We start from the raw sequence: 12567 nt of genomic DNA, 5'->3' as shown, positions 1-12567 counted from the left end.
GGGATGCGGGCAGAGGCAGGTGGGATGCGGGCAGAGGGAGGTGGGATGCGGGCAGAGGGAGGTGGGATGTGGGCAGAGGCAGGTGGGCTGCAGGAGGGGAAGGTGGGCTGCAGGAGAGGAAGGTGGGCTGCAGGAGGGGAAGGTGGGCTGCAGGAGGGGAAGGTGGGCTGCAGCCCAGGCATGTGGGAGGCCCAGTGGAGGCTCCATGGAGGGCTCGGTGCTGCTGAGGATTGTGGAATCACATCCCCCCGGGCACTGGAAGGCAGCAGGCAGCCGGCCGGCCTTAAAAACACATTTTCAGACCTGAAGCGTTTATGGATTTCTCTCTGGAAACAAAGCGAGCTCCGGCTCTGCGGGCAGGACCTGCCAGCAGCTGGATGGGGATGGCAGGGCTGGGAGCCTCTCCTGGGGCAGGGGCAGCTGCTGGAGTCACCGAGTGCCAGCACAAGGTCACTCCCAGCCCTTCTGTGCTGGTTTGAAGCCTCAAGCTCCAGGGCCTTTCCTGATGCCCTTGGAAGAGGGTTTGTGTGTTTGTGTGCTTGGCTGGCCGCTGGCTTTCCTAGGCAGGCATTCATTTTTAATTTAAATTCTGTTGTGAGCCACAGCACAGAGCAGAGGTACCGGGATGACAGGGAATCCTTCAGTCCCCCTGTGCTGCTTGTGGGATCCATATCCATAATCCCAAGGATTCCTGCTCCTGTCCTGCTGCCCCTCATGCACAGCTGTCTCCTCAGGCCCTTGTGCCTCGGTCAGGCTGTGCAGCACCAGCAGCACTTGCAGTTCCCCCAGGCTCCTCTGCATTCTCCCAGTGCAGAATTTTCATGAGGAATGGCGTTCCAGGGACCCCTATTTCCATGGAGGAGCCGAGGTTTGGATCAGGAGAAGCAATACATCCTTCCTGGCCTGTCACTCGGCTTCATCTGGCCGTGCCTCCCCCCCTTTGTGTCTGGAGATAAAGTGCTTACAGGGTGGTAAATTCTGCAGCACTTACATCACTCCAGACTCGTTATCACAGAGTTCAAGGAGGGCACAGCCAGCCTGGCAGGAATGAATCACGGCATGCAGAAAGGAGGCAGAATTCAGGGCTCAGCCAGCAGAGAGGAGAGATCTATTGATCCTGAGGCTCCTTGCTGCAGTGCTGGGTGTGCGGGGAGCAGGGGAGCTGCTTTGGGCTGTGTGGCATCTGATGCACTCACCCCTGGGAGGTGACACGGGGAGAGAGGGACAGGAGGGGTTTGGGGATGGGCAGGAAGGTCCTGGGAACCCTCCTGTGATGTTGTGACCCCATGGACTGAGGTGGTTAGGAGCTCAGGCCCACGGATTCTGTGTCCCCAGGGGGCTGCAGGTGGGACAGGGAACCTTCCCTGACAAGTGTCTTTTAGTAAGGACTAGGTGGGTGGAGAGATGCACTTTCTGGAGCAAAGGAGACACACTGGTTCTTGAGAAAGGTGGACTGGGGTGAAAGAGCCAGGGTGGTGACCCGGTGTAAAGCTGGGAGCTCAGGATCCCACCTTGCCCTACTGCCAGGCCGGGGGAGAGCTGGAAGCAGCAGCCAGGAAACTACAGAAACCACGGAACAGGGAGAGGTGCCAAACCAAACCACTGGCCTGGGTGCCCAGGGAGATCCTCCTCCCTTGGAGGGGAAACTGGGAGCTCCAGCAGCCCCTGCTGGGAATGCTGGAGGCCAGGCTGGGTGAGGGCAGGTGGGTGAGGTGCTGCAGACCCAAACAGGGACAGAAGTGGGTCAGACAAATGAGTAATTAAATAAGCTCGCAGCACTCGGTGTTCTCCCCCAGATTTGCCCGTGCATGATTAGAATAAGCTCCCTTGGCTATTGGGGCCACCAGGAAGGCATCAGGAGAACACAAGTGAGGTATTAGAACTCATTCTGGTGGCAGCAGCTCACACGAGCTCGCACTGCCCTGGTCCCTGTGCCCAGCTGGCGAGGGAGCCCCTGCTGCAGAGCCTCTCTCCTCCTCTTCCAGAGCTTCTTGCCCGAGGCCACACTGCCACCTCCCTGGTGACATTTGTCTGCCTGCCCTGGCCTTGCTCCAGCACATCCCCGGGCACTTCCCTCTCCAGGCAGCACCACAGTGCCTGGAGCCACAGGTTATGGCACGGGACTGACTCCATGGGCACAGCTGATCCTTGTGCCACCAAGAGCTGCCACGTGGCAGGAGGGGTGGCCTCGGAGATGGAGGAGGTGGCAACTGCCAGGATCAGCAGCTGTCACAGCTCGTGCATCTCTGTGGCGGCAGCAAGTGGGGAACAAAACCCACCCAGGCACTCTGCTGGCAGCTGGGCCCCCCGGGGCTGAAAAGGGTCTGTGTTCTTTCAAAAACATTTCATAAACAGTTATTTTTTTTCCCAACATGAATCAAAAGCACTTGCTGGACCCTCTGCGCTCCAAGGCCAGGCAGAAGTGTTGCCGTTGACTTGGCGCATTCCTGACTTGTAAAACAACTGATCCCATTTTTGCCAGGCTTGCCTTCTTTTCTAGAAACTGAAACCCAAGCCTGGTGCCTGTACAATGCCCTGCTCTACTTTACACCAACCCAGTGATGTGCAATAAATCCCAGCTTGTATTTTACTGTGGAATAAATTGTGAGGCTGCCCAAAGTCTGTCTTTTGAGCCTGTGTGTTTTCCCAAACGCGTTTCTCACTTTTGCTGTATCAAAACCACGCCCCTCAAAGAAATTATTTTCCCAGGAAGCCTGGATTTCTGGTGAAGCCTGGAGATGACTGTGCTGAGCCCTGTGCTGACCCCTCCTTTGTCCCCAGGTGCCTGTCCTGTGTGAACAGCGCCTTCCGCTGCCACTGGTGCAAGTACCGGAACCTCTGCACCCACGACCCCACCACCTGCTCCTTCCAGGAGGGACGGATCAACGTCTCTGAGGTACCACACCGGGATTCTTCCCTTTATCCTTTGCTTTTCTGTGCCGCAAGCAGCAGAACGAAAGTTTCTGTGAGGTTTGTTGCCTTCCCGTGGGTCTCCGTGTTGTCAAAAAGATGCAGCTTTAAAGCAGGGAGGTGTTGGTGTCACTGAAGTGCTGCTCTTGACCTGAACGCCAGATCTGATCCCACCCCTGCTGTGTGGGAATGCCCAGGTTCATTAATTACAGTAATTACTGCAGGGCTTTCCCTCGGGGGGTCCCAAGGACTCCTCAAACCCAGCACCTTTCAGCAGCTCTGCTTTGTCTGAGGGCCACAGCAGGTCTGGCTGGGGCTGGTCGGTGCCTTGTGCTGGCAGGGCTGGGATTTATGGCTGTGGACTGGTGGAGAAGGGAATTGCCAAAGTGCACAGCCCCGGATTTTGGAAAAGGGAGTTGGTTCGGGTTCCAGCGCTGGGGACCCGGAGCCATCTCTCTTAGCAGTTCATAAAAGGTGTGGGGCTCCAATCCAAAAATGCTTTTAACACTTGGAAAGGCACAGCCCGTGAATGGCTCTGCCAGCTCTCCTGTGCGTCCCAGGGCTGAGGGATCCCGGGAGGAAAGGGGTTTGTTAGCACAAATTCCTGATTGAACATGGCCAGGAACCCTCGGTCTGGGGTTTCTGCATCCTTCGTTCTGGCTGATGCCCCTGCCTGCTTCATCTTGCTGAGGTCCTGATGCTGGTAAGGTCCCGGTCTTTGCCCTCACTGTTCCTACAAACAGCTTTGTAGCACCTGAAATGAGACCGTATAAAGACAAAGCAAAACCCTTTGCGTCTCCTCCTCCTGAGCGATGGGGAGGTTTCTCCTTCACACTCAGAGCATCCCTGTCCTCCCAGGCTGCTCAGTTGGAGTCCTCTGTTCTCTGGGTCTCCAACCCTGCCAGAAGTGTCTGGCAAGTCTCTGCTAAAGTAGGACAATCCCATTGTCTCTGTTTTCCTCCTGGGAGCACCCAGGACTTGCCTGAGATCACAGAGAGGGAGAGAGCGGAGTTGGTATCTCTGGAAGTTCCTCCTGGGATCACAGGGCTGTCGTGTCTCTGAAGAACTTCCTCTGTCTTCTTCATCTTGCAGAGGTTGTTTCTTACCAGGGGATGTTTTGGGATATCTCACACCTTCCTGGGATTAGTTTTGATAAGGGCTGATGATAACGATACAAGTGCTCTGCTGTCCATCATTTCTTCTCCAGACCTCTGAGCACAGGCAAAACCACCCCAAATAAATTTGTTTGTTTATTTAAGACCAATGAGTTTCCTCCTCACACGCAGCATGGTGATCATGCCTTTACTACGGGCTCTTTACTAGCACAGAAATAAATAAATGCCTCATGAAGAGTTTCCTCTCCTAACCCAACGCAGATCACAATGTTCTCATTGTGTCACGGCCTGATGTATTAGGAAATTGTTTGTGCTCACCCTCGCTCCCTCCCCAGCAGAGCCAGTGGTGTTTGGAGCCGTGATCTCCGTGTCTGTGCCCTACTTTCAGTCTCCTGTGCCTCTCCTTATGTAAGGTTTACACATGTGTTCACACCGGCCTGGAAATTTGCTCGCATCTTTATATTTAATTCAAGGGAAAATATCTTGAATATTCCCTTTTACTCCTGGCCCATCAGAATTGGCGTCCCAGTGGGACTGGATGTGTAACGAGCTCCCTTTGATGCTCCCAGGAGTTGTCTGTCTGGAGGAGGAACAAGAGCTCAAAGCCTCAGCCACTTCACGAGGAGATGAGGGAGAGAAATTCCTTCTTCGTGAGCTGTGCTCTTGCTCACTGCAAGCTTCTGCCTCTACTGACCGAGCTAAATGCTGCTTTTTTGCCCTGCCTTCCATGAAAATACAACCCAGAGAGCTTTGCTCATCCCTCCACCTGCCCTGTCAGCAGGAAGTGTTTGCTCAGGTCCAAGCTCAGGGGCCGATGTGAGGGGTGCAGAGGAAGCCCCAGAGGGGGGTGGGTGCTTTTGGAAAAGTGCAAACGTGGAACACGTGGTTTGGGGTCACCACTCAATGAATACAGAGCCCTTCACAGCCTTTACAGCAGAGGGAACTTGCAGGACGGAGCTGGCTGTTCCTGCTATCCTCCCTCATGGGAATTTCTGACATGGGGGAACCAGCTCCTCTGAGGTGTCCATTTCCAGGTACCCAATTCTTTAGGAGTTCCTAATTAGGTAGGCAATTATTTTCCCATCCTGTTCTTGGCCAGAGGCTTCATTGTCAGCAGAAGGTGCCTGCTCAGACCTTGCTCCCACTAAATCAGGATTTCTCCAAGAGATTCTCCTGGGTGTGGAGCATTGATTGGCCCACTTTACACAGCTCCAGATCAAGCCAATGATGTGATTTCAATGTGTCTGATGTGGTTGGGTTTGTGTGTGTCTGAGGTTTCATGATGTCTCTCTCTAAATGTTTGAAATTTCCAGAGGAGGAGAAATGTGGATACATAAACACATCCTTACACCCCATCCCAGGGAGAGCTTGAACCAAATAAATCCTCTTAGCTCCCCAGAATGTGGGGCCCATCCCTCTTTGATGTCCAGTGTGTGCTGATAATGCCATTCCCACAGGAGGGCTGCTGATCTGGGGACGGAGAGTTCCAGATTCGGGGAGTTCGGTGCCGAGCCAGATTCCGGCTCCGTTGTGACTCCTTTAAATTCCCACTGATGTCAGAGCAACGCCCTTGCCCCTGGCTGTGCCCTTGGGTGCTGAGTGCTGCTCGATGTGCCTTGAAGGACACCAATCGAAATCAACCCACCCTCGTGCCTGTCCTGCCAATCCCCATCCCAGGAGAGCTGAGATGTGCGGGAGGTGACTCAGAGCCACATCTCAGGCCACCAAAGCCAGCCAATGACTTTGCTGGGTCACACCTGACTTTGGGGAGATGCCTTTGCCTGAAATAGGAACAAAAAGCCTGGCTTCAGCAAAACTACCCCAGCTCTGAGCAGTGGCAATGCCTTTTCCATCCGCGGTGTGGATGTTTGGTGTTTGGAGGGAAGGAGCCGCACGGGGAAGAGCTGCAGGGAGCAGAGGGAGATGTTCCTGCCTGTAACCTGTCCCCAGGGAATGGCTCCTGTCCTCACCTCTGGCACACAAAGGGTTGTTTACAGCAGGGAATGATTCCCTCCAGCCTTTCCATGGCTGTAAATATCCGCCTGCCTCCCAAATTAATGGAGAAGACCCAGGTTACAGCACGTGCCCGGAGCTCAGGACTAATGGTGTGGGGAAGGAATTTACCAGGCTTGGCTCCAGCTGCTTTTCTTTCATGTCTGGTTTCTAAGGAACAGGGTCTGCTCTCCTTTCCAGTGGCATAAATGAAGGATAATGTGTTTCCATGAGTGACAGGGACTGTAATTTATATCATTGGGAACACAACTGCGAACCAGGGGTTTACATTCACGTGCCAGATTGGGTTATGTTTATAACTTCAAAATATGTGCAGCAAGTTAACATTTGTGGAGAGTTTGTGGGGGTTTTTTGAAGATGAACAGTACAAAACCAGTCTATTTTCTGCCATTTGGGCTAAATCCCGTAGTCAGAAGAATTGCCTGCCATTTCTAGGCAATTTTTTTTTTCCAAATAAGAGCAAGGAGGTTTGACCTACTAAAACTGCTCGGTTAAACACAAATAATAACCATGGGTGCTCTGTTCTGCTCCAGAGACAGCTGCAGAACGCGGGTCTTTAAGGTATTTATAGACCTTAAAGTCTTTGAGGCTAAAAAGTGTTGGAGAAGCATAAAATGTCTTTGTAAATTGTGTGTGCTGCTACTTCACAGGCAGAATATTCCCCAAGAGTCTGTGCCACTCAGGCATCGGAGCCTTGTCTTCCTCCAGCAGATCTGATCCGTGTTTATTCTGGCGGAGGGAAGTCAAGGAGGATAATGAGAGGATTCTGCGTGTTTGTTTAGTGAGAGGAGGCAATAATGGCCTTCCTAACTTGCTGCAGGATTTACCGCTCATGAATTAAAAAACAAAGTAAACTGATTATGGAACAAATTGTGTATTCCATCACCTCTATTCGGTGTTTTCTGGGTGTTTCGCTCTTCCTGGGGAGGAAACGCGGAATGGGGCACCCAGGCTGAGCCTGACAAAGCAGGGACACGAGGGATCTTGGCCACAGCTCTGGCCCCAGCAGCAGGGCTGGTGCTGCCAACCCCTTCCCAGTTCATCAGGAAATTCCTCTGAAGGGAATCAGCACTGACTGGGGCACTGCTGAAGCTGATGATAAACCCCTAACGAAATAATTTGTCTGCAAACTGGCTTTACAGCCAGGGAGCAGCTGGGAGAGGTGGTGGAGGGACAAACCACGCTGCCAGGCTGTTCTCCTGCAGCAGCACCCATGTGAGAGCCAAAACCCCCACACAAGGTCTGTGAGCAGGGCTGTGTGTGCAGGGATGTGGGAGTGCAGGGATTTGGGGTGCAGGGATGTGGGTTTGTAGGGATTTAGGGTGCAGGGCTGTGGCTGTGCAGGGATGTAGGGTGCAGGGATGTGGGTTTGTAGGGTTTTAGGGTGCAAGGCTGTGGCTGTGCAGGGATTTGGGGTGCAGGGACATGGCTGTCCAGGGCCATGGGTGCATATTACTGCAGCAGCAATTTAAAAAACAAATGGCAAAGAAAAAATCCCTGAAAGCTGAGCACTGAGGTTGGAAATGGCTCACAGGGGCTCCAGAGCACGTGCAGGGTCTGAGCCAACCCAAACCCTTGACCAGCCCTGGCAGCTCCCGCGGCTCCCCTCGCTCAGCTGAGAAATACAGCAGCGACTGCCCGCAGCAGTGTGGCTCCCCATGAGCATCCTGGGTTTTCCAGAGTCTGGCATCTTCTTACAGATCTCTCCATCCCAAAACGTGGATCCCTTATTAGTGTGATCACTGCAGCTGTCAGCCAGCACAGAGGGGCTGCCTTGCTTCTGCTCAGGCTGCGCCCGCCTTGCTTTCCTCACAATCCCAATGTGACATTTTCCTTCCACTGGAACCAAAGGAATGAAAAAAAAAAAAATCTATTTTGTCCCACTTGTCTCTAATGATGGCAGAACAGATTTTGCTACCAACGTTTTCAGCACCAGAGAGCAGATCTGGGAACAGGAGTCCTCTCCCGTGCCTGGAGAGGCAGGAGCCCTTCCTTAGCAGGCGCCTCACGGATGGCGCTGGCCAGGAAGGATAATGGTCCATAACATATTCATTATTTTCAGGACTGTGCACTGAAGTTCTCGCACTGGTGAGGCGCGTGGAGATTTTTTGTTTTCAGTCCTAGCGGGGTAAAGGACTCTGCAGCTCCAGGCTGCTTTTCCTTCCAAACCACGGGCGCTCCGTGGGGCTGGGCCCCTCTCTGGAGCAGAGCCACTTGTCTCCTGTCAGTGCTCGATGTGACTTTGAGGTGAAATTCAAAACCTTAAATGCAGGCAGGTGTTGAGTGGAAGGTGGCACAGGCATGTGGTGTGTAAGGAGAGGAAGGAATGAGTGTGCAGAGTCAGCTTGGAAGAGCTGGCAGGGGGTGGAAAATGCCATGAGTCCTCAGAGTGTGCTGGTGGTGAGCTGGGGTGGGATCCACAGCCCCAGGGTCAGTGGGAAGCTGGGAATGCCATTCCCTTCCAGCCTGCGAACCCACTCCACTGCAGGAAAGGCCTTCCCTTCCCTCCCCAGCACAGCTTGCTGGCTGATGGAGTTTGAAATCACTCTTGGCTGTTAATCCGTGAAAGTCCCTGTTAGAAATAAAATAAAATATATATAAGGAAAAGTGCCACTAAAAAGGTTTATGAGGCTGCAGTTTAAGTTAGTGGCTCCTCCAGACCAAGGGAGCGTCTGTTCCTCATTTACTGCTCGCTTGAGCCACTGGTGAAACAACTTCCCCTGGCCCTGGCTGGAGCTGGAGTGGGAGCCTGGGCTGGGGAGGGGGGGATGTTCCCCCTGGACACACTGTGCTAGCGGGATCCTGGGCAGGATGGCTGTCCTGGCATCGCCATCAGGATGATTTCCTTTCATCCCCAGGCTGGGGGGCAAAGGGCTCAGGGTGCCAGTCTGGGATTTGGCAGAGGGAACAGAGATGGAGATGTCAGGGTGTTCGTTCTAAACTCCTGCTTTAGCTCAGGATTAATCATTCCGTGTCAGGTGCTCACAGGTACTTAGGTACCTTGTTCCATTAGATCAAAGCAAATCAGAGCTGAGCAGAATGTAAATACTGCTGATGGTCAGAGCCTTTGTCTCAGCGTGGTGCAGTTCCCGGTGTAGAAATTGAAGAAAAATTGTATTTCCCAGTGTGCCGTGCAGAGATAATGTTTGGGATGCTGAGATCTCATGGGAGGGGTGTCACAAAGTTACCAGGTGCTGCTAAGTTGTTTTTTGTGGTCCATCTCAGGGTTTCATTTGGACATTCAGTTTGTGTTTGGGGGGAACTGGAGATCTGTTTTTCTGTGGAATGGTGTTTGACGGGATCACAGATGGTTTGGATGGGAAGGGATCTTGAAAATCATCTCATCCCACCCCCTGCTGTGGGCAGGGACACCTTCCACTATCCCAGATTGCTCCAAATCCCATCCAACCTGGCCTTGGACACTTCCAGGAATGATTTTTATGGTCCCTTCGCATACAAAGCACTCTGTGATGTGGAGATAGAAGGGGCAGTTCAGGTCGGATGCTTTGCCCACCCAGCTGGCAGAGGCACAAATCCCACCCAGGCTGAGGAGAACACTGCCAGCCACAGGAGCTGGTGGGCGGTTCAGGAAGGCAGGAGGTGTTGGAGCATGGAGAGGAGTGAGAGCAGACAGAGTAGAACTTAATGTCACCTCAGAAATGAATGGCACCTTGGCCTAATTTTACTGAGATAAAGCAGAGCAGAACAGTGCCTGGTGGTGAGAGGGAAGCACACCCTGGGCTGATCCATCTCACTCCACAGCACGAGGGGTCTGAGGGGTGAAATGGGATTAGGAGAAGCCCCCGTGGCTGGGAGCAGCCCGTCCCCTCCCAGAGCAGGGGGCTCGGCAGGGCTGGAGCAGCTGATAAGGGGCTGTGCTCCTCAGGAGGGTACAGCAGGAGATGCTGGCTCCGCAGATAAAACCCGGGGGAAGCTCAGAGCGGGGAGGACACCTTGGATTTGTCCCCAGAGAGGGTGTTCCTCCTTGTGCAGCTGCAGCGAGGACATCAGTGCCAGCCCCGGGGCACAGGGGGTTCTGTGTCCCTGCACTTCACCTGCAGCTGGACTGGGGAGTGGCAGGCCCTGGGCGCTGGGGATGTGCTGGGACATCGGCCCTGCCACCAGAGCAGGTGGCCCGAGACCAGGTCACAGCTGCAGCTCCACCACAGCCCACCCTTAACCCCGCACGTCTCTCATTGCCTCCTAGGACTGCCCCCAGCTCTTCCCCACGGAGGAGATCCTGATCCCGGTGGGAGAGGTGAAGCCCATCACGCTGAAGGCCAGGAACCTGCCCCAGCCCCAGTCGGGGCAGAGGGGCTACGAGTGTGTGCTCAGCATCCAGGGCATCATCCACAGGGTGCCCGCCCTGCGCTTCAACAGCTCCAGCGTGCAGTGCCAGAACAGCTCGGTGAGAGCGGGGGGGAACCTTTGGAAAGGGAGTGTCAGCTCCAAACAGCCGCGGGGAGGGTGGGAAGTCTCTAATCCTGAATCCCAGGTGGGAGAATGCCCACGAGGGGTTCAGTCACGGGGAGGAGATCCCTTATCTGGAGTCCCCTGGCTGCCGGTGGGGGGTCAGCCGGGGGAAGGGGAGGAGGAGGAAGGAATGCAGAGGGTGTTAAGGCAGGCTAATTCCCACACCGCCAGATAAGGAGAATCACAGACCCCTTATCGGGGAGCTGTCGAGTTCCAGGTCACGGTGGCTGGATGAATAGAGCAGTGCTGGAGAGCAGGGAAGGAAGGAGGGGGAAAGGGAGACTGCCAGGGGAGGAGCAGAGCACGGTGGGGAGAGGGGAATCTCCGCAGCGATGCTGCCGGAGGAGCAGGGGAGGATAATCCCCCTCCACAGGACGGGGCTCAGCCTTGCCATGGACCCCAGGGCACCCCAGAGTCACCCTGGTGGGTACCTGGGGCTGCTAGAACGCAAATGGCAAACGCACAGCTGATCCACAGCCCACGTTTGGGTCTCCTGTGGCCCTTCGCAGCTGGGGGACGAGCAGGGACAAGCGTGGCCCTTCCTCTGCTCACCATGTGCTCGGGAAGGGCCCTGGGCAAACAGGGCACAGTCAGTTTGTTTTAGGCAGCAGAACAGGGTCCGCTTGAATATTCAGCGCAGATGGTCTTAAATTGTTAATGAAGTTCTGAATTTTTAAAAATTTTACTGGATATTTATACATTGCTGGCCGTCTTTGGGCCTCGCAGCTTGGTGGATAATAAATGTATTAATAGTATACGGTACTTTTCCTATCCAGAGTGATTTATAAGCATTAGAGAAGCACTTTCACTGCTGTTAGGCTGACAGGAAGTGGTAGGGGAAGGATGTAAGGGCCATTCTGGACTCACAGCTTCTTGTTCCACACCAGCTCAGTAAAACCCAGGCAGGGTGAACCAGTACAGTCAAATGTGAGTTAAAACTGCACAACTCCTCCCCAGGGACAGGCAGAGCAGTCTGCCTTGCTGAAATCACCCTTCCCTCATCCCAGAGAGGATGGCAATGCTCACTCACCTTTTTAAGTCATCTTAGCAGCTCTTGGTTGACCTAAAGGGAGCAGCAGAGTGAGGCCTCGCCAGTGCTGGGTGTGATAATGGGAATTTCAGCGTTCACTGGGAGTTCAGCTGAAGCATCCAGCTTCACTCAGCCACGGCCCCCAGGATGTCCATAGGAAGGGGAATAATTCAAGCCAGCGCTATCCCAGAGCAGGCTGAAGCAGTGGCTGGGGCTCTGCACCAGCTATTTTTGCTCAGCTGTTCCTATTCCACCAGCAAAGGTCCCAGTGGGATTTCCCAGCTCCCAGTCACACTGGGGTGCACGAACTGGGCAAGAAACAGCCTGAAGGCACCAGTCCCAGCCTGGTGAACTGGAGGGGCTGTGTTGCTAAACCAGAGACTGAGTGACGAAAGCAACCACTGCGAGTGGAATAATTAATCTGTTACCTCTCACAAGGACTAGACCTGATTTAATTATCTCTTCCTGGTGAGGAGAAGGGACTCAAAGCAGAACCCTGGAGATGAAGTGTAAAAGTGTGGTGTCTGAGGCACCAGCAGATGTTTTTAAGCAGAGAATAAGGATGGTTTCTTTCAAAAAAGCCTTCTTTGTCTGTGAGTGTTGTCTCCCCAAGCATTTCGTTGTGGATCTTCCCCTGCAGTACCTCTATGATGGGATGGACATCAGCAACCTGGCAGTGGACTTTGCCGTGGTTTGGAACGGGAACTTCGTCATTGACAACCCAGAGAATCTGAAAGGTAAAATCTGCTTGAATTGGCTTCAGGTCATGGTGGTGGGGGGCTGGAGAGGGGCTGTTGGGGCAGAGGCATTGTGACCCCTGAGGATCCCCCTGAGGAGGAGAGCAGCTCCCTGCACTGCTGGTGCTGCTCTCTGAGCTCCACTGACACTGCCTTGGCTGTGCAGGAATCCCCCTGTGCAGGGGCACCTGCGGCTTGGGGAGCCAAAGCCGAGCTCGTGCTGTGGCGGGCAAGTCCAGGAGCAGCTGCATCCCGGGGGAATCTCTCAATCCCAGCTGTATCCCAGGGG

At 54.1% G+C, this 12567-nt stretch overlaps 1 protein-coding gene across 3 annotated transcripts in view; it reads left to right on the top strand.

Moving 5' to 3' along the window:
* Nucleotides 1-12567, top strand: part of PLXNA2 (plexin A2) — a 139181-nt gene that overhangs the window by 90545 nt on the left and 36069 nt on the right. For 2 of the 3 annotated variants that reach the window (XM_042013565.1, XM_042013566.1), the window contains exons 9-11: nucleotides 2782-2896; nucleotides 10246-10446; nucleotides 12182-12278. In XM_042013565.1, coding sequence (XP_041869499.1) covers nucleotides 2782-2896; nucleotides 10246-10446; nucleotides 12182-12278 — 413 coding nt within the window. Of the gene's footprint in view, nucleotides 1-2781; nucleotides 2897-6688; nucleotides 6836-10245; nucleotides 10447-12181; nucleotides 12279-12567 lie in introns of those variants that run through there. The other variant, XM_042013567.1, reaches the window with a different exon arrangement.

This window comes from Corvus kubaryi, unplaced genomic scaffold (assembly GCF_017639235.1).
Source record: "Corvus kubaryi isolate FWS band 111438036 unplaced genomic scaffold, C.kubaryi_AGA036_p1.0 split1-37355, whole genome shotgun sequence".
Taxonomy (NCBI): Eukaryota; Metazoa; Chordata; class Aves; order Passeriformes; family Corvidae; genus Corvus; species Corvus kubaryi.
Note: the sequence above shows the minus strand (reverse complement) of the source record. Positions and strands in the feature narration are given on the sequence as shown.